The following is a 25,173-nucleotide window of genomic DNA, read 5'->3' as shown; positions in this document are numbered from 1 at the left end:
ATGCCTTACTCCTAAGATCCAGGACAAGACAAGGATATTGGCTCTCATCATTCCTACTCAATCTGGTACTGCTGCAATAAATCCAGGGGGGAAAGGGCATCTCCTTCAGAAAGGAAGAAATGAAACTGTCTATATTCATAGATTACATAATTATCTACACAAAAAATTCCAAAGAATCTATGAAAAAGTTACTAGAACTAAAAAGTGAATTTAGTGAGGTTCTAGGATACAAGATCTATATACAAAAATTAATTGTATTTCTAGACACTTGCAATGAACAATTGGAAATTGAAATATTTTAAGGTACCATTTACAATAGCACCAAATCCATGAATAATTAGGTACGAATCTCACAAAACACATACAAACCCTATATGCTGAAAACAAAACAATAGTAATGAAGGAAACAAAGACCTCAATAAATGGAGAGAGATGTCATGTCAGTGGATTGGGAGTCAATATTAAGGTGTCAGTCCTTCTAAAACCAATTTATAGAGTCAACACAATTCCAGTCACACAACTCTTTGCATTTTAGAATTGACGTGTTGATTTCTATGCAAAAGCCCAAGTCTTGGTTCCATTCCCACTCCACCACCAACAAGTGTCTGCTGAATGAATGACTGAAGGATAAAGAGACTCTGGTCTTCCTAGGGGTGTGTTTCTGCTTATTACGATTTTCTGTAATAGGCATGTATTTCACGTTGGAATTAGAAAAAAAAAAGAGAGAGAGAGAGGAAAGAAAGCTACACCCCTGGAAGCCAGAAGCTGTGGGGTGTCAGTTTCTCAAGCTCACTTCTCACCTCCCTCCAATGCATTTTGGATGTTTTATGGACAAACAACGTGAGTGCAGAGGTAAACAGGGACGCGCCGAGGTCACTGTGGCGGTGAGTGGTTTGGCTGGGCTGGAGCCAGAACCCTGACCCCTGACATCCTGACTCCTCCTGATCATGGTCATCGTCACTGTCATCATCACTGTCATCGTCATTGCCATCGTCATTGCCATCGTCACTGCCATCACTGCCATCATCATTGCCATCATCACTGCCATCATCATTGCCATCGTCACTGCCATCGTCACTGCCATCGTCATTGCCATCGTCACTGTCATCGTCACTGTCATCATCACTGCCATCGTCACTGTCATCGTCACTGTCATTGTCATTGCCATCGTCACTGCCATCATCACTGCCATCGTCATTGCCATCGTCACTGCCATCGTCACTGTCATCATCCCTGCCATCGTCACTGCCATCGTCACTGTCATCGTCACTGTCATCGTCATTGCCATCGTCATTGCCATCGTCACTGTCATCGTCACTGCCATCGTCACTGCCATCGTCACCGTCATCGTCACTGCCATCGTCATTGCCATCGTCACTGCCATCGTCACTGCCATCGTCACTGTCATCACTGCCATCGTCACTGCCATCGTCACTGCCATCGTCACTGTCATCGTCGCTGCCATCGTCGCTGTCATCGTCGCTGCCATCGTCACTGCCATCGTCACTGCCATCGTCACTGTCATCACTGCCATCGTCACTGCCATCGTCACTGCCATCGTCATTGCCATCGTCACTGTCATCGTCACTGCCATCGTCACTGCCATCGTCATTGCCATCGTCACTGTCATCGTCACTGTCATCGTCACTGCCATCGTCGCTGTCATCGTCGCTGCTATCACAACCCGACGCTCACTTTGGGCCAAGCACCGGGACTGCAGCTTTACATACATCTTCTCACTTACTCAGAACAGCTCCTGGAGACCCATCAGTGCGGTCCAACAAAACGTGCATCTTAAACACCAGAATCACCCTCGTGATGGTGCAGCCCGTACGATCGGCGTTCCACTGTGTCCGCGCTGCGGCAGAGCTCACCCCATTAACCTTTTTGGTAGAGCGCAGACAGTTGAAACCCGCCACACACTCTACTTCCCAATAAACCACACAGCCTGGAGACACTGCAGGAACCTATGGGTTTAGGTGGGGCAGGAGAAGGCCACCCAGTGCCATGTCGGGGACCAGCTTCCAAGGAAAGGCCCACTGACCCTGGGGGTCTGCAGGGAGGTCAGTCGCAGCCCGCAGATGCCCCCGTTCCCCCTCCTTCCCCACCGGCTCCTCCTCTACTTCTGGCAGCATCCATGAGGAGGACCAGGACCACTAACGGGGTCTCATTCAGATCCTAGGCCTTTGGTGAGACCTCTGGTTTGAGTTTGCTTAAATTGTTTGCTAAAACTAATGGCATGTTTCTTAATTTCCTGGAGCTTTGGGGAAACAGGCCAGGAAAAAAAAAAAAAACCGCCTCTGATTCATTTTCTCTCCACCTTCTGCAAATGAAAGAGAAAACGGAATGAATGGTGTGGTTGATAAATGAGAGCGGCTGCTTAAAGCCCTGCTTCCCCACTTCCCCCGAGGCGAGATAGGACTACACAGCTCCCGAGAGACCTGGAAGCTGACTCCTCTCGACGGGTTTCAATCCGAGACCCCGCCAGCCACAAGGCACAGGCAATCGCAGCCCCATCAAACCCACCATGAAAGCCGGTGGGAAGATGCTTGGAGCGTGGGAGGGGGAGGAAGACACACGATCTTGTCAACCCTTTTCCTTAGGGGCATTTTGCACCATTACCCCAAGTCACTTTTACCTTTGGTGTTGCAGAATTGGGACATTCTGCAGTACACTCTATAAATTCTTTTTTAAGCTAGGCTTGAGCCAAATATAACAGGTAAGCCGTCCAGACCTGCTTAAAAAGGATAAACCCCAGCTAAGCACATAAATTACACCCCACTGCTTTTATCATATAAACACGGCCAGAGAGCCAAGTGCATTAAAGAGGCGAGACACAGGCCCTCTTTGCTATCTCATTAAGCCCCTTAAATTTTAGGAAAGAAAATACCTTCACATCTCGGGTCTGGTTTAAACTATCAGGGAACAGATTAGAGTTAATTAATGCCATGAACTCTGAAGCCGCCAGCCAGGACGCTCCCAGCGGAATCCACACCTGTCACAGACTCAATTTCAGGAAATCTAAGTGGACACCGACGTTGCCTCCCCTCCTCCCCGCATCCCCGACGCTGGAACCCTAGGTCCCTAATCTGTAACTCCCGAATCTGGATCAAGAGATAAATCCCACCCCTGAGACAGAAAGTCGGTGGACTCCAAGGAGAAACTGTGCCAGGGTCTGTCGCTGGCACTCCAGAAATTGCCAGGGGTTCCAGGCTGCAAGGCGAGACTGCTAAGTTGCTTCTGGCAAGTTGGAAAGAGCTTATCAATTATTCATGCAATTGGATAATCCGGGATTTTATCTTGTAGTGTGAATCAAAAGATAAAAATTCCATTTCAAGAGGGAGGGTGGAGACTGAACTCTGAATGTTAATTGTAAGCTGAAAAAAAAAAGAAAAGAAGGAAAGAAAAACTAAGTAAGTTCTTCTGCTTGGGCTGTGCCCCGAGCATGTGTAAGCTTCCCCCCACCCCCAAATTTCTGTCTGCTCCCCTGGAACGTAGCTCATCTGCTCCCCAGACGACGCACTGCCTCTTCTATTGATGTAGTGAACCAGCCATAACACTTCCACTTGGCAGTTGGTGGTGGGACCCCTGTGGATGGATTTTCCAGCCCCCAAACACCACCACCTTCAAGGTATTTCTATTTAAAATCAATCTGCTGCTTCCAGACTGAAATTTGAAGCAGAGGAAAGTTTACAAACAGACACCTAACACGTCGAAAGGCTCAAACAAAATAAAACAAGAGGAAATCCAACACTCGGGCTACACAGGCCAAAAAAGAATATGACTAATACGACTTCGCTTTCTGTCCTCTTGTCTCCCCTGCCCCCGTGGCCCTGCACCTGGCTGTTCCTTAAAGGCTGGAAAATTAAGCCAAAAGGTGAAATTGGGGAATTAGTGGTTTATTTAGACATTCACATTATTAAATTTGACCACAGATTGGAAAATGTAAATATAAATGGAGAAGAAAGTCATACATCCCAGCGTCAGCCAGGCTTGTCCTCGTGTGGTCAGATTCCGAGTGACTGTCATTTTTATTCTTTCTACTTTGTATTTTCCAAAAAGTATACGAGGAACAGTGTTCATGTTATAATGGGAGAGAAATAATCAACTTTGTGCCAACCATGAGCAGCCCTGGCATCAATGAGAGATGCTGGCTGGGCTGGGGACCCAGAGATTTCAAAAGAAAACCAACCACAAACTTCCCAGGCAAGCGAGCCTGGTGACACGAGAACAAGTGCTTGCTCTTCACTCAGGAAAGAGCTGAAGCATCTTCCCACTATGCTGGGCTCTGTGGCTACTCATGGGGGAACATATGGCCCAACTTTGGTGAATGAGCACATGTTGAATGCAGGGATTATGATGCATCTCCACAGCATGGGGACCAGCAACCCAAGGGTGGGTTAGTGCATTAGTGAGTTATTACTAACAGATTAATAAATGAGAGGATACAATCAACAAACCATTCAGCTTGGGTACCACCCAGAACAACAACCATGACAACTGAAATGGTAGGTCATTCTACACATCAATCCATCCACCCATCCAACTATCCACCCATCCGTCCACCCATCCACCCATCCAACTATCCACCCATCCGTCCACCCATCCACCCATCCATCTATCCATCCATCCGTCCACCCATCCACCCATCCATCTATCCATCCATCCACCCACCCACCCACCCATCCACCTATTCATCCACCCACCCATCCATCCATCCATCCACCCATCCATCCATCTATCCATCCATCCATCCATTCATCCACCCACCCACCTATCCATCCATCCATCCACCCACCCATCCATCCATCCACCCATCCATCCACCCATCCATCCACCCACCCACCCATCCATCCATCCATCCATCCACCCACCCACCCATTCATCCATCCACCCACCCACCCATCCATCCATCCATCCACCTATCCACCCACCCATCCACCCATCCACCTATCCATCCATCCATCCATCCACCCATTCATCCAACCACCCACCCATCCATCCATCCATCCACCCATCTATCCATCCACCCACCCATCCATCCATCCATCCATCCACCCGTCCATCCATCCACCCACCCATCCGTCCACCCATCCATCCACCCACCCACCCATCCATCCATCCATCCACCCACCCACCCATCCATCCATCCATCCACCCATCTATCCATCCACCCACCCATCCATCCATCCATCCATCCACCCACCCACCCATCCATCCATCCATCCACCCACCCACCCATCCATCCATCCATCCATCCAAAATGTGTTCACTGAACACCTACGTGTCAGGTGTTGGGTTGAGCCCTCCAGTGCCCCCTTCCTCCCCACAACAGCCTGAGGGGTCAAGAAGACTGAGACAGGTGTGAGGGCTGGTGGGAGGAGCTTCTGGGCATCCCAGGGCATTCTCACAACCTGCCTCCCCCAGAGGCAGGTGAACCGGGAGTCATTTTGGTCCCAGGCGGTTAGGGTCAGGCTGAGGCGCAGAACCTCAAGCCCCAGAGCAGGTCTCGTCCAGGCTCCATCTCACACCAGCGGTGTGAGCTCTGACTTCCCTCCAGGGAGTCTCAGGGCCTGAGAAGACTGGATCCTCACCCAGCACCCACTTGGGCACTGTCTTCTTAATCCTACAGGGTAGCGTGGGCATTATCCCCGTTTTACAGAGGAGGAAACGGAGACAGGGTGAGTTGCAGGGCTGGGACCAGACGAGGCCAGGGAGGCACCCAGGGCTCAGGATGTAAGGAGGCGCTCGGCTTCAGGCACTCACCCTGCACCTGCAGGGCCTGACGGTGGGCACCCCTTCAGCTTTCGAGCCCTGGTCCCCTCACCCTGGCCGTAACCCTCGTGAGTTGCTAAGTGGTAGCATTGAGATTTGCCATCAAGTCTTCTGACATGACCCAGGGCTCATTCTGTGACAGTTTACTTGATCATTCATTCATTCATTCAACAAAACGTAGCGAGCCCCCATCACACACAAGGCCTGTGCGAGGCATGGGGGCGGGTGCAGGCAGGGAGAGGCACCAGTGCAATGGGGGCAAGGCCGACACCACGGCAACTACCAGAGGCGACAAATGAGTGTCCATTACCCCGGGACCACGGGCTTATCCCAGAGGACAAGAACAGTTTCTCCATCTGAGACACAGGGGTGGTCGTGAGGGTCTGGTTTACTCCGGGGCCAGCAAATGTGATGCTCTGTAGGCAGGAACGGCCACCGAGGGGGGGTCCAGCCTGCTCTGATCTGCCCCTCACTTCATCCAGAGCAGCCCCCGCCTGCCTTTCCCAGCCAGGGAAGCCGGCCTGGATGTTTATTTGGTTATTAGATAACCAGGCCCAGGCACCACTTCTTTGATCAGACACCCTTGATAACAAGCAGAGGAAACAGACCATTTTATAGCAAGATTTCGCGGGGTGATCTTATCTTCCCGTGGTGTTTTTAACAGGGACAAGGTTGAGGAGGTAGGTGTTTGGTGGAGAGGGAAGAAAGCGGCCCAGTCTGCGAAGCTCTCCTATCAGCCCAGCCCCGGACTTTGATCAGGCGGGAGGGTGGGGTGGGAGATAAGCACAGAGCACAGAGGGCCCGCCTCCCACCCACCCTGGACATCTGGCTCATGGCCCTCCCTCACACGGGTTGTGCTTGGCCCGCCCTGTGTCCCCCCCCCCGTACCCCCTGCTGCTCTGACCACTTGGGGAGGGCCCCTGCGGTTGACAACTCAGAAAAGCGCACCTCTGGAGGCCAAAACGCCATAATGCCCACGGACATGACTCACGGCCAGCAGAGTCTGGGCTCAGGAAAGAATTGGCTTCTCCCCAAAAAAACCTTATAATTACCACCATTTCCAGTGTTCTCGGGTGATGGTCCTGTAGGTTAAGAAAGGGGTCAGGAATTGAGCGAAAACCACCCTTTCTTCAGCAAAATGCGAGGTCTGGACGATATAACTTTTTTGGTTAAAAATAAATATCTATGTTTGAAGCCAAATAAGTTTAGCTTCAGTTCCTTCTCTCTCTTTTGTTTGATCTCCTTGTGACCAGAGGGGAGTCTCGTTCATGATGGCTATGTAAGGATATTCACAACAACATTGGAATAGCAGAGGAATTGAAAATGCTATACATTGATCAATGGGAAAGTAGCTAAATTAATTCTATTGCATGTACACAAGAAAATACCATGAAGAAAGCAAACACACACATAGTCTTTGGTTGAACCATAGACCATTCTAAGTGCTCTACGTCACATATACTATCTCACATAATTTCCCAACAATACTACTACTATCCCACTTTACATATGAGACAAGAAGTTAAGTAACATACCCAAGATGACACACACACACACACATATATATATTTTCTATGTCATAATATTGACATTCAGTCCAGTAATCCTCCAGTGTAACAGCTCCTTTACTTCGCTACTTGTTCATTTCCTTTTCTTTTCTTTTCTTTCTTTTTTTTTTTTTTGAATAAAATCTGCGCTGAACCGGGAGCTTATCTGCCCTTGTGCTTCTGTTTTCTCACCTGTAAAACCAGGAGAGCGGCACCAGTCGGCCTCGAAGGCCCTTTCCAGCTTCTCCCATCCTCCCAAGCATCACCCACCGGTAGTGTGTGGCTGGGCAGGCGTGGGTACCACCTGCAACTCTCGATCTCAACAGATGAGTTTAGCTAAGACTTAGGCATCACTTTGCAATAGTGCTTCCCTGTCATCCCTAAGCTTCTTCGAAGAATGGCTGTTATCATAGAATGGGCTTTCTCGTTTAGGATCTGCAGATTCAGAATGAAGCCAAGAGCACGGTCAGACAGGGCATCCTGTGCAGACACAAGAGCATCCCAGACACAAGCAGGGACTCAGGAGTTCTCCCACCTTCCAGCTGTCTGGCCTTGGGACAGTGGCCCAACCTCTCTGAACTCAGTTTCCTCGTTCTGTGAAATGGGGCCAACAATACTTTCTACTTCTCATCAGGTTGTCCGGATATAAAGTATATGCATCGGAAGCACCTGGCCCACACCAAGGTCGAAATAATTATCAGAAATTCCTCTTATTTATAACTAAGCCAATACAACAATTAACACACGAGCACCAGGCTTTGCGGGGAAGTTCCCATTTCTAATAGCAGTACAATAGGTTCTGAAAGTCCTGAATCATAACCCCACCTGAGACATCAATGTCACGCCTCCTCCCCGTGTCAAACCATTAATACTCAAAGCCCCGTCAGCGACTTGGGACAGCAAAATGCCCGCATTCAGGAAGTCCAGAGAGTACAGCCTCAAACACTCACGGACAGAACAGCATGCAGTGTTTAAAACTATCAATAATTGTACATTTTGAAAAATTAAAGGCACATAATTGCCACAAATAATCACAATTATGCAATTATAAATAACCACCCCTCACAACTCTCCTCCCGCCCATAAGTTACCCCTTTCACGGAAACTTAAGATGCGGCGCGCGTGCAGCCACTGTCTGCCGGGGAGCTGGTACCATCGCGGTTTCGGGGGGGCCACCTCGAGTCTCACGCTGTTCTCAGCAATCCATAGAGACCCGAAAAAAATGTCATTTTCAGGAAGGGAATTGATCTCTTCTCTCACATTTCCATTCGTGTAAGATCACGCTGTGGCCTCATTCCTGTCTCCGGAGAAGAGGAAAGCTAAGGACAGCCCCGGGGGTCCCCAGTCGGGGGTCCTTGGGTTGAAGTTGAAGTTGAAAGGCTCCGGAGGCCCCTGGGAGCCTCACCCGAACTTCTGCAAATGAATCAAAAGATGGGGTGCTGCCTACCAACTCCCAGGGCCAAGCAGCCCACAGATGTGGACGAGTGGGTCTATAAGCCCTTTAGCGGGCAGGTGAACCGCCTGGACGTGCACCCTGGACACGGACACGTCCCTACGTGCCCAAGTCCTCCCCAAGGCGACAATCTCCATCTCTCTTCTCTTACTCTCTCCCTCTCTTCCTCCCTCTTCTCATTCTCTTATTCCTTCTCCCTTTTCCATTCTCCTTTCTGTCCATCTCTCTCCCCTCAGCCTTATTCCTTTGTCCCCACCTTTCTTTGTGTCTTTCTCTGCCCTTTTCTCTCTTCCCCCTCCTCCCTTTTTACTTTCTCTCTCCTTTCTTGGTTCTACCTTCTCTCTCTCTGTCTCCCCCCCCCCCCAGTTAAGGACAACACAATGAAAACAGACGCCTTGACCTATGCCATCTCAGGTCTCCACCCCCACCCCCACACAGCTTTACTTCCGTTCTCCCGGTGGTCTGTGCGCCCTAGGAACGATCCACTTACATTTCTCTAATGCAAGTGATTCTCTGTCTCTTCTTCATTCATAAATCCAAGAACTTGGGAGGTCCTTCTTCCCAGATGCTACTCCTGTTCTTCAAGGCTTGCCTGCCACTGGGGAGCTGCCTGGGGAGGCCCAGGGCCTGGGGTCCGGGGTAGGAGGTGACTGGTTTGGGGGCATCCCATCCATACCTCGCCCCTCTCCTCGCAGCTGCCTTGCCTCTGAGCTGCCACCCTCAGCTGACTCACTCAGATGGGAAATGTGGGGAGGGGAGGAGTTGGGGTGGGGGGAACCGCCCTGGTCTACTCCACACTGTTTGCCCAGATGCTCTTTGGAGCGGAGACGAGCTAATCCCAGAGAGCGGCTGTGGGCTGCGGGGCGCCCCAGGTTGGCCACATTCACTGCGCGCTCCTGCACTCGCCCGCCTCCAAGTTGACGCAACTTTTCCAAGAGTATCTGTAAGGCCTGAATAGAAGCCTTGGGGGTCTGAGGGCCCAGAGGGCGTACAGGAGCTTCCCCTGACCCCCTCGCCCTTCTAGGAAACGGCCTGGATAGGGGTGCGCTTTGGTTGGAGGAGCGCACCGCACCGTCTGACTTGTCCCGGACAAGAGTTTGAGGGAGGCCTCCCTGCTCACTGCAAAGACCTGGCGGGGAGGCAAGAGCCCGGGCACGGAGGGGGGTCGACTGGGGGTTCTGAATGGCTGGAGGAGCTGCGCCAGAGGGCTGGGCGCGGGCGCGGCAGTGCGCGCAACGCCCGAGGCTGTCTCCACCTCTTCTGGCAGCTTGGACCTATGAGTGCGCGGCTCGACTTACAACCATCAACAGCCCGGGAGGTGAGCGCGTGAGAGCGCCGAGGGGGGCGCAGGACCCTCGCAACTTCCTCGCAGGAGCCCGGCGGGCTCCCGGAGTCCGCTGCCACCGGACAGCCCCGCGCCCACGCCTCCTCTCCCTGGGGGCCGTCCTGCCACCCCGACGGGATGCCCGCAGCCATGCTCCCCTACGCTTGCGTCCTGGTGCTTTTGGGAGGTAGGTGCCACCCTCCCCCCACCGGCGCGCCGCCTGAGGTCGGAAGGGAGGGAGCCGCCGTCTGAAGTTCCTTGGGGCTTCCTGGGGACCGCTGTATGCGCCCGTGAACCAGGCCGGTGATTCTGCGTTTTGCGCTCTCTTCTCCAGCCTCCCCGGCCAGCACCTGCCTCACCTCCAGGCTCTTCCTGGGCCCTGTGTGGGGTAAGCCGGTTCCGGCACCACATGCGCGCCCGCAGCAGGCTGACCTCCAGGCACCAGGAGCTGCTCCGGGCCCTGGGGTGGCTGGGACCTCCAAAAAAATTCAGGAGGATCCCAGGCCCACTGAGACTCCCTCGGCAAGGTGCAAGCTCCACGTCACTCAGGCCAAGGCTACAGAATCTGGTCTTGCCCACCGAATCCTAGACCTGCTGGGACTCAGAGCTGTGTCCTGCAGCAGAGCTGGGGAAGAAGTTAGGGGAGGGTACAGTGACTCTGGGCCCCTCCCCTAACTTCTGGTGCCCAGCAGGCCTGGGCCGGGGAGGCAAAGGACCACAGGACCCCTGGTAGAGGAGACAAGGGCCATCTCCAGGACTAACTGCTGTCCCGCTGCGTCTTCTTAGGGCCTAGGAATGAACAAAAGTCTGCAAATGCCAGCTGCCCATGGTGCACCACCATTGGCAAAAATGACAATAATAACCACAGTGTGCCAGGCTCACCCCCGAGCACCCTCACCTTGTGAAGGGTTAAGAATTCTGGCCCTGGAGTCAGACCACCTGCTTCAAAAGCCCAAATCAGCTTCATATCAACCTGTGTGGCCTTGGGCAGGCATGTCCATCAGCTCTCTTAGACTCAACCTTCTCATCTGTCAAATGGGCTCACCAGACCCTCACCTCTGTCTGGGATTGCTGTGAGGATTTCAAGAAGGAGAGCAGGAGAAGCACCTAGCACCTGCTTCCTGGCCCTGAGGCGTCAGGTCCTGCAGGAAGACACGCTGCGCAGGTACAGCCAATCATGCTTTACTCCACTACGGGCAAGGAGCAAAGTCAGGTCTCCCTGCAGGAGCTCTGCAATCAGCCCCGAATTTCTAAGCAAGATATTTGAAGAAGAGATGAACGGGGTCTGAAGGAAAGTGGAGGGAAGGTGTGTTTGCAGTTTGAAGAGCTGCAGATACATCCACCAAAAGGGGACATTTATCTCAGGGCTGGGGTGAGAGGTCACACAGCCGTCCACCGTCATGGAGTCCTCCCTCAGAGCAAAGATAGGCCACGGCAGCCCTGTGCCAGGACAGTAAGGGTGGAAGGAAGGGGGCGAGGAGGGGGTGGCTGAGAAAAGAGTCTGTGTACTTTCCTTCGGGGCACAGAGCTGGGGAGGGGAGAAGGGGGATGCTGTGTCTTCATGTCTCCTCCACCTCCTCCCGGGCTGTTCCTCCCCGTGGGAATGGGACAGTCCAGCGCAGCAGGACAGATTTTACCCCAGGAACCTGCAGTCTTGGTCACCGCGCAGTGCTGTTGTCCTTGGCAAGCCCCGAGCTTCTGTCCTGCCAATAAAATCACTGCAAGTGTAGCCTCGCGGCTCTTCTCCGGAGTCCTGCTGCTTTGCTCCTTGGCGACCTTTCACCGCCGCAAGTCAGACAGATTCCACAGGAGAGAAGCCAAGAGTGCCCGGCGGGCCCAGGCGAGCGCAGGAGTCCGCTGTGGAGCCCGTGATTCAGACCCAGACGCTAGGAAGGGCGCCGGTCCCATGCGGGCTGCCTTCAAAGTTCCTTGCTCTAAGCCAGGAACCATTTTCCACTGAACCCTTTTTCAAAAGTCCTTTTCACCACTGGCTGTATCACCAGGCAAGAGGCTCTTTGTACTTTAGTGAAAGGAAACAGAACCCCGTTAATCCTTCAGATACTTAGATAATTTAGGTACCTGAGCTGAGGGAAGCCTGAACTTCACGTCTCCAGGTTCAAAAACTTTAGTGTAGGCACACCAACGGCCCCAGCACGGGAACTCACCGTGACACACACACACACACACACACGCACACACACACACACCCCAGGGTTTCTCAGCCTCGGCACTGCTAATGTTGTGGTCCAGATCCTTCTCTGCTGGGGGTCGTCCCGTGCACTGGAGGTGGTGTAGCGGCATCCCTGGCCTCCACCTACCACATGCCAGTAGCAACACCTCCCAGTTATGACAACCAAAAGTGTCCCCAAACACTGCCAGATGCCCCCTCGGGGGCCACAGTTGTCCGCAGTGGAGACTCGCTGGTATGGGCAGATCTAATTCAACTGGTAGATTTTGAGATGAATCTGTCAAAATCACCGGGTCAGATGGATTTTGTTATGCTTACTCTGAGCAATCAGGAAATCAAAGACACAGTGGGCCCAAGAAAAACAACACAATCTAGGTAGTTTCTAATTTGGATGTTGATTTTTCCCATTTGTCCTCTCTCCCTCTTGTCTCTGAAAATGTCCTCCCTGGGGATAACAGGAGCTAGGCTGTGGGTAAGCGTGGTTAGTTACCCGCTGGAGCAAACCCTCCTCAAAACCCTGCAACGCCAGATGTGTCTTGTGCCAGTGCAGTGGCTTCCAGCTTTGGTTCACTCCCCAGCAACCTCTGGCGTTTAAAAATCTCCTTACTCAACAATTTATGCTTGAGGGGAAAAATGAAAAACCACAGCTTCTTTTTTTCCTCTCATTTGTATTTTTTTTTTTTTAATCTCAGTCCTGCTTTTATCTCTAGCCGTATACTTTGCAATGGCAAGTTATCCCTTAGAGACAGATTAACTAGAAAAAAATCACGGGCCATTCCATAATAAATTAGTTGTTGATATGGGGGCTCTGTTTCAAAACCAAGAGTAAAAACTGGGGAGAAAATTAACTTAGGTACACGCGTCTGAAAAATCAAAGGTGAAAAGAGATCGGTAATTGTATTCGTTATTTAAAACAAAGAAGAATTTTGAACAGAATCTGCCCCTTGCCGCTTTGCGAGTCTCGTGTTGTAGACAGATCGTCATGGCCGGCTGTTTCACTCATGTTCTGACCGAGGCTGGGATCTCCAAATTCAAAACAACCAACTCAAGGCTAATAGAGCAGCTTCCTTGATTTCCAAACCATCTGGATGGCAAGCTAGTAAGAAGTTCCATTGAAGAAGTCTTTGGGAAATGCATTGCAAGTTCACTATGTTCATGAAAACTGTAAGCCAGAATGAGCCCCTGGTAAGACTTCCAGGATAAGAGTGCTTCACTGCCAAAGTCGGTCTCTGAACTTGAGGGCATCTGAGCTGAGCTGGGGGGACTCTAGGGAAGGAACTGAATTCTGAAGTTGGCGCTGGAGGTGGCCATGAGTTGTGGCCAGGGGTGGTGGTGTGACTGTTCCTCAAACCAGAATGGCTTTCAGAAGCTCTTTGTGCAAAGCCCGCCCCCGACCCTGGAGCTGGGAGTGCAGGTGTCATGGTGAACAGGATGTCCCAGAGAATGTCAGGCCTCCCAGCGGGAAGGGCAACCAGTCCAATGGGCATGGGGACACTGGGGAGGCAGGGCTGGTGCCCGCGCAGGACCTCTACCTGTGCGACGGGAGGTTGCCTGGTCTCAGCTGAATCTAACACGTGTCTTAGAATCTATCACGTGTCTCTCTCTGTGCTACGGAGAGCTTGAGAGCAGCGTCTTGGGAACTGAACAGACCTGGGTCCCATTTTAGCTTTGTCACCTATGTCCCCATCAGTGAGTTGAGAATGGTGATAGCTGCACCCTCAAGGGATGATCGAAGGGTTAAATGAGACGTCGTGTGGTCAGCGCTAGACACCAAGAGCCTTGTGAACGCTCCCCGCTGTCAGTGTTGAGAGCTGGAGCCTGCACTCGACTCTCCAGACCCGGAGAAGAGAGAGGCAGGTCAGGGCTCTCAGCCAGGCGCCAGTTCAACTTGAGCTTGGGTGCGTCCCTTTCTGGCCATCTCCTTTTGGTGGGTGCTGTATTTTCTTCCCACTCTGATGTTCCGTGTGTCCTCAGGAACACCATGGCTAGTCTAATGATACCGACAACAGCAACAAAATTAGCACCTGTTCCTGTTCAGCGAACCAGGGTCAGCCCTCCTTGTACACCATCTCCTATAACCCTCCTCCAGCCCCAGCTGCCAGCCTCAGTTTCCTGACCTGTGAAATGGGAAGGGTGGCCGCCCTCACTGCTGGGGTCGGACCTGTCTAGCCGAGAGGGGCCCAGGTGAGTTTCCGATCAGAGACTGCGTTTGGGGGGCCTTGATGTGTACGCGCCACTCACTGGGGGAAGACGATGAGGACCGAGAAACAAATGGGGCAGCTCCTGCCCTTGTCGAAGTCGGAGTCAAGCAGACAATGAAATCTCCAGCTAGCAAGTAATAACGATATGAGAGTGACTATACAGAGTGACTATACAGAGCAGGTCCGCGGCATCTAGCCTGGACTGGGAGGTTAAGGAAGGCCTCCCTGAAAAGGTGAAATAGCTGAAACTTGAAAAAAAGAGGGCAGTTTAACTAGAGGAGACGGAAGAGTAGGTTCACCCCGGGAGAGGAGGTAGCACGTGCAAAGGCCCGGCTGCAGAAGAAAAGAGCAGCGTGTTCAGGGACCAGAGAGAAGGCCGGTGAGGCTGGTGAGGAGGGAGTGAAGGTGCAGGGGGTGGACGAGGTCAGAGGTTAGCAGGGGCTGAACCGCCGAGGGCCATGGAGAAGGAGTCAGACGTTATGTCAAGGGCAATGGAGGGTCCCCTGAAGGGCTCTCAGCAGGGTGCGGAGGGGCAGGGGATGCCTCTAGAAGTCGTGAGCTCCCCACCACTGGAGGCATCCTAGAGCGAACGGGACGATGGTGGCTAGCACTGACTAGGGAGTTGCCTGGATTTGCTTCTAGCCCCGAAAGTCTCTGATTCTAAGGAGTCCCACCAACCTCCTAGTACAGGACATGGGCTTTCAACTGTCATTTTGGCGCCCCCATAGACCCCCCTCAAAATTTAGTGCCCAGTAAGGATACTGGTAATGGTGATAGGCTACACTCACCAGCATTCAAGGTGTCCAACCATCCCGGGCTCAGTGCTGCCCCTACTTCAGCCCTTGAGGCAGGCTCTGCCCTGGTCCCCGTCTTACAGCATCCCCGGGAGGAGAAGCAGGGTGGGACGCAGAGCCTCTCCCCAGACACGTCCTCTAGGTCATTACTGTGGCCCATTTTCCCTGCTCTCTTCTCCTCACTACCACCATTAGCATCTAATCGAGGCGACCAGCCACCCTCAGGGGCATTTTGCGATTTAAAACACTCATATTCTATCAAGATGTAGGAGGTAAGAAAGTCCACCAACTAGAGTCACTTATGTTTCATGGGACTCAGTCCCAGCCAGAGCCTCCATCCAGCTCAGCCGTGTTCACACCCCAGCCTCCTCCCCTGAGCCCCTGCCAATGCTCCTTGGTCCCCGTGTGACCCTCATCCCCACACACTTCACAGGCAAGCTTTCTTCCGCCGCAGAGAAGATGTCACCAGCCACCTTCTGTGACCAGGACACAGTCACTGTGTCACCCTGTCCATCAAGCCACACCCCTTTCCACCACAGTCTCCACACACACACGTCCTGTTCCTCCTGCTTAGAACACTGTTCCCTGCCCCTAGCCTCCCCTTCCCCTGCAGATTTGGGTATAAATTCCTAGCCGTGGAATTGCTGCAGGAAAATGTATGGGTTAAGCTCCTCTACCAGCCTTCCTTCCGAACGGGTTGCACAGTCAACACCCCCCATGGATGGCTTATGAGAGCCCCCATGTCCCACATCCTTGCCAACCCTGGTCATTATCGTTCTTTAAAAATCTCACCAGTGGCAATGCTTTGTTGTTTAGACTTGCATTCCTTTAATTATGAGCAAAGAGGAGCGTCTTATCTGCCCCTTTCATTGATTTTCCTGTGAGATGTCTGGTCGTATCCTTTGCCCATTTTTATATCAGACTTTAAAGAAATCTCTTCTTCTTTTTGACTCGTTAGTGCTCTTTCTGTAGAGAGGAGCTGTCTCCCGTATGTGTTGCCGTTTCTCCCAGCTTGCTGCTTGTCCATCGAAGCTTCCTAAAAGAGAATTTACTCATTGTTCCTCGTTTCTTTCATGTTTACTCCATTGAAACGTGCAGAGGCACATGGGTTTTAAGCTAAATGTGCATTTTTTTACCCAGGAGGAGAATAGATGGCCAGATATTCTTACCATAAATGACCATATATGGGGTCTGTGTGTGAGAGAGAAACTGACTTTCCTCGGAGGGAGAGACACAGCCCAAGCGCTGTGCTAAGCACGTCATCAGTGAGACCCCGTTTGATTCTTGCAACCTCCTATGCCACGGGCACCATTTTACAGAAGACGAAAGCAAGACCACACACCCAAGGTCATCCAGCCAGCTAGCCCAGGGGCTGAGATCTGTGGGCCCTCCTGGGGCAGTTCAGCTCGAAGTTCAGGCGAGGACCTCCCTGCCCTGCTGCCGGTTTGAAAGAACCAGGGTTTAGAGCCAAGTCTGGGCACCGGGAGATACACGCGCTCTGAGGCATCTGGGCTGGTGGTTTACATAACACGACTTAATGGGGAAGATTGCAGCGCAGAGACCACAGGCATGCTAACAAGAGCAGCGTTTTAAATCCCCAATTAAATGTTAATCTGAGAGTTGTTGGAGAGGGAAGGCTCCTAATGGTCCATCTGCAGAGACCGCAGAGCTGGCTGGGCTCTGGAATTCAACTTCCCACATTCAAATTCCAGCTGCTCCACCGACTGCAATCCGTCCGTGCCTCAGTTTCCTCCCTTGTGAAACAACGTCTACCCCAAGGGGTTGCTGTGAGAAATAGGTGTTACTGTCCACGTGAAAAGTTTAGCACAGTGCTAGGCACACAACAAGGGCTTGGTGATGTCACTCACATCATTATTTTCTTCTATTTTTTAAAATTTATTTATTTATTTATTTATTTTTGGCTGCGTTGGGTCTTCTTTGCTGTGAGCGAGCTTTCTCTAGTTGCGGCGAGCAGGGGCTACTCTTCATTGCGGTGCGCAGGCTTCTCATTGCAGCGGCTTCTCTGGTTGCAGAGCACGGGCTCTAGGCGCACGGGCTTCAGTAGTTGCGGCACGTGGGCTCAGTAGTTGTGGCTCACGAGCTCTAGAGAGCAGGCTCAGTAGTTGTCGCTCACAGGCTTAGCTGCTCTGCGGCACGTGGGATCTTCCCGGACCAGGGCTCGAACGCGTGTCCCCTGCATTGGCAGGCGGATTCTTAACCATTGCGCCACCAGGGAAGTCCCACTCACATCATTATTAAGGTGACAGGACACTGCCCTGCAGGGTCCAATCTTGGGATTATCCTATACTACCCTTCTTAGGGGTGGCTGCAAGGCATTCTGGGACATCAGGAGTGTGGCTGGAGAGGAAGGGTCAGAAAGGGTGGTGACACAGTCAGAGGAGGATGGGGGTGCAGAGTAAGAAAAGGGAGTCAGAAGCCCAAGTCCCTGCTTCCAAAGGCGTGCGGGAGCTTGGGTTGCCTTTGTCTGGTAATGTATCCAAAGTGCCCATCTGGTGGGTGGGTCAGTGTCATGCATTTCAGGAAGTCTGTATTTGTGTCCTAAGGCTACTGTATAAGGTACCACAAACTAGGTGCCTTAAAACGACAGAAACTTACTGTCTCACACTTCCGGAAGTCTGAAATCCAGGTGTCAACGGGCCATGCTTTCTCTGAAACCTGTAGAGGAAAATCCCTCCTTGCCTCTCGTAGCTTCTAGGGTTTGCTGACAGTCCTTGGCTTTCCTTAAATGCATCACCCAGTCTCTGCCCTGTTGTCCCATGGCTATTTTCTCCTCTTCTTATAAGGAGACCAGGCATCTTGGGTTAGGGCCCGTTCTACCCCAATATGATCTCATCTTAACTCTTTATATCTGTAACATTCCTATTTCTAAAAAAAAAAAGAAAAAAAGAAAAAGGTCACATTCTAAGGTACTGGGGTTAGGACTTGAACATGTCTTTTTGGAGGATGCACTTGAACCCATAACACCTACTGTTGTGTCTGAAGGGCCTACTCTGCTGGGTGGGATGGCGCTAGGTGTTTCTGGGAAGAGGAGATTCGAGAAGTTATGGGATCAGCCTGTAATTGAGAGGTGAGTGGGACAGGACCAAGCCTCCCAGGGACCTGGGAGGGAAGGGAGGCCAGGAAACCAGAAACTAAATACTCACCGTTAGGCAATGCCTTAAATAAAATTTGAGGGAATTATGGACCCACATAAAAACTATATATCTAAAAAACATTGAATGATGGGAAGATATTTTGGGCATAATGTTAGAATAGAAACCCAGTGTATGTGCATCTGATCTCAGTTATGTGTTCATGGTGGAGGGGGGCATCCTTATCTTTTAAAATACAGACAAAATCATATGAAATGGGTGGTTATTTCTGAGAGGTGGGATTATGGGTGATTTCTCCCTTTGTCTTTTTATGTTTTTTTCTGTACTTCCTATGGGATTCATTCCATCTGGGGCTGGGGAGTCCAAGGAAAGGGGCTGAGTTTGCCCCCAAATCTCCCAGATTTGCACTTCCGCGCGTTTGCTAGGATGTCAGCAGGAGAGGTCGGTTAGAGAAATGACGGAGGCTGAGGCCTGTGAAACCTGACCTGGCTGCAGGGCGGGGTCCTGGTATCAGAAGTGGGGTCAGCCCCAGCGGCACCATCTCTCCTGGGCAGTAGACATGCCCTTAGGCGGGCTGGTGTTCCTGGGCGCTGATGTGAGGAACAGCAGTGTCCCAACCATTCAGGTATTTAGACAGGAACTTGTACCCTCCTTGCTGCCAGGAGAGGGGGATGCCAAGGTGGCCTGTGTCCAGTCAAGTAGACAGGACTTCAGAAGAGGGAACTGGAGTCCCCTAGGGTGGCTGAGGCCAGACCATAGCTATGGATGGCTCCGTACCATCAAGAGCCGGCATGCACTGGGCACCTTTTTTTTTCAGCACTGTGGGAGCATTATGTTATTTCTTCCCGATCGCCTTGTGATTCGGGCACTGCACTTGTCACCATTTCACACCTGAGGAGATGGAGGCCACTGGACTAGGGTGCTTCTCAAGGGGCAGAGTCTGGAAAGACTGCAGCCTGGTGGGCTCTTAGTTCCTCAGGGGCCATCCACAGCATGGAGGTCCCAGCCCCAGTTAGCCCAGAACTCGTGGCTCTCTGGTGGCCCTAAGGTACTGACAGTCTCTCCACACAGTGAGCCCAGGGCCAGGAGACCCACCACCCATCACCCAGGGGAAGCAGGGAGGGTGGAGTCCAATGCCAGGGAGACTCATTGTGCTACTTGTTGGTCCCATGAAGTGGGACCAAAGTGGAGCCTTTGCCCTCCAACTGCTTCGCAAGTCCTCTTCTGCTTGAAGCCAAACTGCGGTGGACAGGCGCTGGGTTTGCCTGCCTAGGTTCCATGCTCCCTTTTTCTGCCAACAGCAAAGTTTCCCTTACTGGCTGTAATCCTGGAGGACTTGTTAATCAAAGTGCCTCCCCTCCACCTGGGGCATGAGTCTCAGGCCGGGCAAATAGCTATCCCCAGAGCTTAATGTACGTTACAATATTTGAGCTGCCCTTCTCAAGGCTCAATATTAAATTATACACAAAAAAAGGGAAGCGAAGCAATAGCTCACACCCAACCAATCTTTCCCCAAAATATGCGTAAAAACAAAGCACAAGACATAGATGTGTTTAGTTTGGAATGACCAGTGGCCACAGCAAAGCGAAATTATTTGTTCTTTGAAATGTACAATTAGAGTTGTTTTAACATGTGTTTTTGGTGGCTGGGTGTGGGTTTCTAGATAGTTCGCAGCTGAAGTCTACTGTTTGGCCCATCAGCTTTAACCCAGTTCTGATGGGCTCCACTTTCCTTAACAGCAAACCACGGGTACTGAAATGAAAACCAACTTGCCAGGGGGTGAGACTGCCTGGGCTTTTACGACTGATGTTTGGACTTATTTTTTCTGCCACAGTTTCGCAATACTTTTGCATTTCATCTGCCTTTTGCAGGGGAGGTCAACTTAAAGTAACCATTGAAATCTCAGAAAAGGTAATAACCTTGTGATCGAGCGACTGGCTGCATTTTCCTGTAAACCCCACCCCAAGCTTTCAGCGACTGTAAAATGCCTGTTTGGGGCAATTCCAAGATGTATCCATTTCTGCCATTGAGGGTGACTAGGGGCAGCCTGACTTCCTAAAAAGTCAGATTTCCAGGTTACGTGTAAAGAACTAAGCCCAGTCCCATTCTGGGCATCCATTACTGCTGTGGACAGGGGCCCAGGGAACAGAGGTTAGGGTCCTGAGCTTCCAGAATCCTGTAGGGGCTTCAGCAGAACATGGAATCACTTGGAATTTGCGTATTCGTTGCCAGAGAGCTTCTCAGAGTGTTTGAGGCCAGAGATGCTGGAGTTCTTTATTAAGAGGGTGAAACATATTCCCTGTCTACACAGATAATTTGCTCAGAAAGTTCTTTCCTTCTTTTTTTTTTTATCCCACTTAAGTATTAATACAAAGACAAACTTCTCTCTCCTCCAAATTCTGATTTAGAAGAACTAAATGAATGAGTGTGCACTGACTATGTTTTTACATAACTTCCTATCATTTCAACTCAACGATGGAAATACTTCTTCATTCCAGTGTTCTTCAAGGGGCGTTCGGTGGGTGCCAACAAGGTGCCCGGCACTGTTCCCCATCCTGGGGACACAGTAAGGAACAAAAGGGGCCTGGCATAGCCCTTGTGGGGCTGGCATCTGATCGGGCAGTGGGGTTGGGGGAGCACAGACAATAAATAAGAAAACAAACAAATAAATGATATGAAAAGAAGAAAAGATAGCGACTGGGAAGGTGGGGTTGCCAGATGAGGTGTCCCTGGAAGGCCCCTCCAAGGAGGTGACACTGAAGCTCGCTCCTAAAAGATGAAAAGGAGTAGCTGCGTGACGGTCGGGACGAAAGGAACCTGAGTAGGGGCACAGCAGGTGCAGAGACCCTGAGACAGGAGGCAGTTTGGCCCGTGTAAGAAACTGAAGGGAAATCAGAATGTCTGGGGCCGGAGAGAGCGATGGAGAGTCAGAGAGGTGGGCAGGCCAGCTCACGGGGCGCCTGAAGACCTCGGGGGAGGCTGTGGTCAAGAGGAAGGGCTTTGGGAAGCCAGGGGCAGGTTTGGGGGTTCAAAAGGCTCTCTGGCTGCCGAGTGGAGGACGGGAGGCAGTGGTGAAGGCTGGGGTGCACTGGTGGAGATGGGGAGAGGTGGGACTATTTCCAGGTATGCGTGGAGGCAGGAGGGTCAGGACCTGTCCGTGGACTGGACGTGGGCGCTGCAGGAGTTTCCTGAGGCTGTCACACAAAATACCACAAACTAGGGGCTCAAAACAACAGAAATCTATTCTTTCACAGTTCTGGAGGCCAGAAGTCCAAAGTCAGTATATCGGCAGAGGCATGCTCCCTCTGAAGGCTTAGGGGAGCCTCCTTCCTGCCCCTTCCAGTTTCTGGCAGCTCCCGCTGTCCTTGGCTTGTGGCCGCATCCCTCCGGTCTCTGCCCCATCTGTACAGCATTCTTCCCTGTGTCTTCCGTGTCTGTGTCCAAATTTCTCTCTTCTTCTAAGGACACCAGTCACTGGATCTGGGCCCACCCTCAGCCAGGATGACCTCATTAATCGCTTCTGGAAAAATCAGATTTCCAATACCACATTCACAGGTACCGGGTGTTAGGACTTGATTGTATCTTTCGAGGAGGACACAATTCAACCCAAAACGGGTTAAAGAGATGACTCCTGGATGTGTGGTCTGATATGAGATGAGATAGAGGGACCTGGGGAGGGGGATGGAGACTGCGGTGGTCGGGGCACCATGTACTGTTGCAGGGTTGTTCACTCTACAAGAAGGAAGTGCTGTCTGTGCTCCACAAGGCTGGGTAAGAGGTGGACAGCTGGACAAGGGCACATAGCGGTGGCCTCCAGCCTGGCCCAGAGCTCGGGCTCCATCCTGAGACCAGTGGGGAGCTTGGAGTCCAGCCCAGGAAGGACACACCGGGATCCACGTCATACCAATCTCCCTTTGACAGCCATCTTTAGTTAAAAGCTAAAATATTCGATTTTTTAAAAAAAATCTTTGCATGAGATGGAAACGCCTGGTCCAAAGTCGGCGCACACACAGAATATTTGTGGAAAGAATGAATGGGAGAACGGAGCCTGCTGGTGATGTGAAGCCAAGGGAGTCGAGAAGGCTTAACTCTGTCTGAGACCAGAGAAAGGAGGTCGAAGATCCCAGAGGAGAGAGGGGATGGAGCTTGGAGGAGGAGCTAGAGAGGGGGGTCTGGAGCACGGGAGGACCCCACAGTCCCAGGTCACATGCTCTGAGGATGTGGGTACTCGCTGTCTCGGGGATGGGGGTGGGAGCAGGGCTGTCACCCCGGAGCGGGAGAGGTTGGGGCCAGGCCGGCGAAGGCTCGTCAGGGCCACCAGGGGGAGGGAACAGAGCTGATTAAGAAGGAGCCACGGGCGTGTCCAGGGGCGTGTATTCCCCGCGCATGTCTGGGTCTTTTCTCCAGCAGCTCTTGGGGTCAGTGAAGGTGGATCCAGCAGCTGAGCCTTAAGAAAGCAAGTGGCCGAGGTCACGGCTGCTAGAAGGCAGGCAGCACAGGAGCTGGGGAAAGCAGAGGGCGCTGGCTGATGTGGAAGAAAATCTCTCTTAGCGACGGCAGGCATGGCCAGGGCTGTGGTCTGTCAAGGGGTCTCTCCCGATACCCATCCTCCCTCCTCTCTGTTCTAGAACCCTTATTTCCACTGGGCGCTTGGTCGTGCAGGCGGCGCAGCCTTCTCCAGCCTCCCTGGCAGCTGGCGTGGCCACGGCTTGGGAGCAGAAGCGATGTGTGACTAAACAGGAAGGGCACTGCCGCCTGCCCCTTCTCTCCTTACCCTGGTAGAAATGCAGGCCTCCCAGGTGGACACGGGATGGATGTGCGACTCCAAAAGGGGGACAGAGATGTGAGAGTGGGACACATGGCGTCAGTGAGGAAAGAGCAGTGGCTGGTGGCTGGAGATGACATCCACCGGGAGGCGATGAGGGTCAGGGGAGCCCCCAAGGACAAGGGGCTTTGGCCGGAGGAAGGAGGAACCATGATCTAGAAGCAGCGTGGGCTTAGGACCTGCCACCAGGAAGGCTGACATTCAGGTGGAGACCAAGGTTATCAGGGACGGGAGGAATGGGTCCGGCACAGGACTTGGGTGGCCAGTTTAAACGGACACCCTTAAACTTCCTCCTTCACCCCTGCTGGCCCCTTAAAGCCCTCTTCCTGGTCAAGTGTGTCCCATCAGCTTCCACCTGACCAATCACCTTTCTTTTTGCCCAAGGGCCAATTCAGGATAACCAAGGATGTGAACGGAATCCTTTTTCCCTTCAAGAAGTTATATCCCTGTTAGTCAGGAACACAATATCTGAAGCTGCCCTTGAGCATCCTTTAATAGGTCCCCAATTACCGAAGGGGTGCGTTTCAGAGGCTGAAATTTCAGCCACCTCACAGCCAGCCTACACCAGGCCTGATTATCATGCTGCCCCCTGAACAAATTTCATTACTGAGCAACAAACACACTTGCGGAGCTAGTTTACACTGTCTTTGCTTGGCTGACCTTGTGCGCTATTGAGTTGGAAAATGTGATTTGTATTGTAAGGCTTCTTAATAATTTGGTTTTTTTTGAAACGAGGGACTTTTCCATTGCAAGTGAGACAAAGAACACCGTATTTAGCACAAAGAATGCCTCCATGTATTTTGAAACAATTTTCATTAGCTAAGTTTTTTACTGTAAAGGGGCTTTAAATTTTATTCTAAAAACAGTCTGCCACCCACCCACCTACAACACATATTTATGTATATTCCTCCATAAAAAAGGTCTGGAAAGATACTAATAATAATCGTTGCTCTTGGGAGGAGGGAAGGATGTTTAGGGGGAATGAAGGGAATTCTGCGTCTCTGCCGTATTTCTTAAGAATGCGGCGTGAGCTGGGGCAAACGGTATGGGTTGAACTGTATCCCCACACCAGGATTCGTATAATGAAGTCCTAACCCCCAGCACCTCGGAATGTTACCTTCTTTGCGGAAAGGGCCTGTACAGAGTGATGGAGTTAAAATGAGGTCATTGGGGGGACCCTGATCCAGTATGACCCGTGTCCTCATAAAGAGGGGAAACATGGGGCTTCCCCGGTGGCACAGTGGTTGAGAGTCCTCCTGCCAATGCAGGGGACACGGGTTCATACCCCGGTCCGGGAGGATCCCACATGCCACGGAGCGGCTGGGCCCGTGAGCCATGGCCGCTGAGCCTGCGCATCCGGAGCCTGTGCTCCGCAACGGGAGAGGCCACAACAGTGAGAGGCCCACGAACCGCAAAAAAAAAAAAAAAAAAGGGGGGAAACGTGGATGAAGGCTCACAGGGAAACGATGTGAGGACACAGGGGAAGACCAACGTCTGCAAGCCAAGGAGAAGGGTCTCAGAAGGAACCGACCCTGCCACGTATGCTGTCCCTCCATCTGGGACGTCCAGCCTCCAGAGCGTGAGAGAATCCATTTCTGCTGCTTAAACCCCCAGAGTGGGGGCCCGTGTGACACCCCCGGGACCTAACACAGTGAGGCACGGCAGGTCCAGTATCCTCCTCCATGAAGTGGGGCGTCCAGGTTGCCGTGAGCTGGACACGGACCCTCGGCGCCCCAGCTGCCTCCACCAGCCTCCACCCAAGCCGCTCTCAACGCCAGCTCCACCCCCCAGCCCGGAATCAGTCCCGCTGTCTGCACACCATGCCAGGCGGTTTTGGAGGGATTGTGACCATCAGATCTCACGCTGGCCCGGCACCGTATCTCAGTTCCCCTGTTCTGTCCTCAAAAGGCCCCCTAGCCCTCGGTACTGCTGGCCAGCCCTCCGGTGTCCCCA

General features: G+C 52.0%; 1 protein-coding gene across 1 annotated transcript in view; it reads left to right on the top strand.

Annotated features, from left to right (window-relative positions):
* Window positions 1-10,237: 10,237 nt before the first annotated feature.
* The window catches only part of APCDD1L (APC down-regulated 1 like), a gene marked incomplete at both ends in the record, with an annotated part of 49,274 nt that continues 34,338 nt past the window's right edge, over window positions 10,238-25,173 (top strand). Inside the window, one exon of the mRNA XM_082670579.1 lies at window positions 10,238-10,286. Coding sequence (XP_082526705.1) covers window positions 10,238-10,286 — 49 coding nt within the window. The remainder of the gene's footprint in view (window positions 10,287-25,173) is intronic.

Source organism: Grampus griseus (genome assembly GCF_964374135.1).
Source record: "Grampus griseus genome assembly, chromosome: 14".
Lineage (NCBI taxonomy): Eukaryota > Metazoa > Chordata > Mammalia > Artiodactyla > Delphinidae > Grampus > Grampus griseus.
The sequence above is the reverse complement of the archived record's forward strand: the minus strand, read 5'-3'. Positions and strand labels throughout refer to the sequence as shown.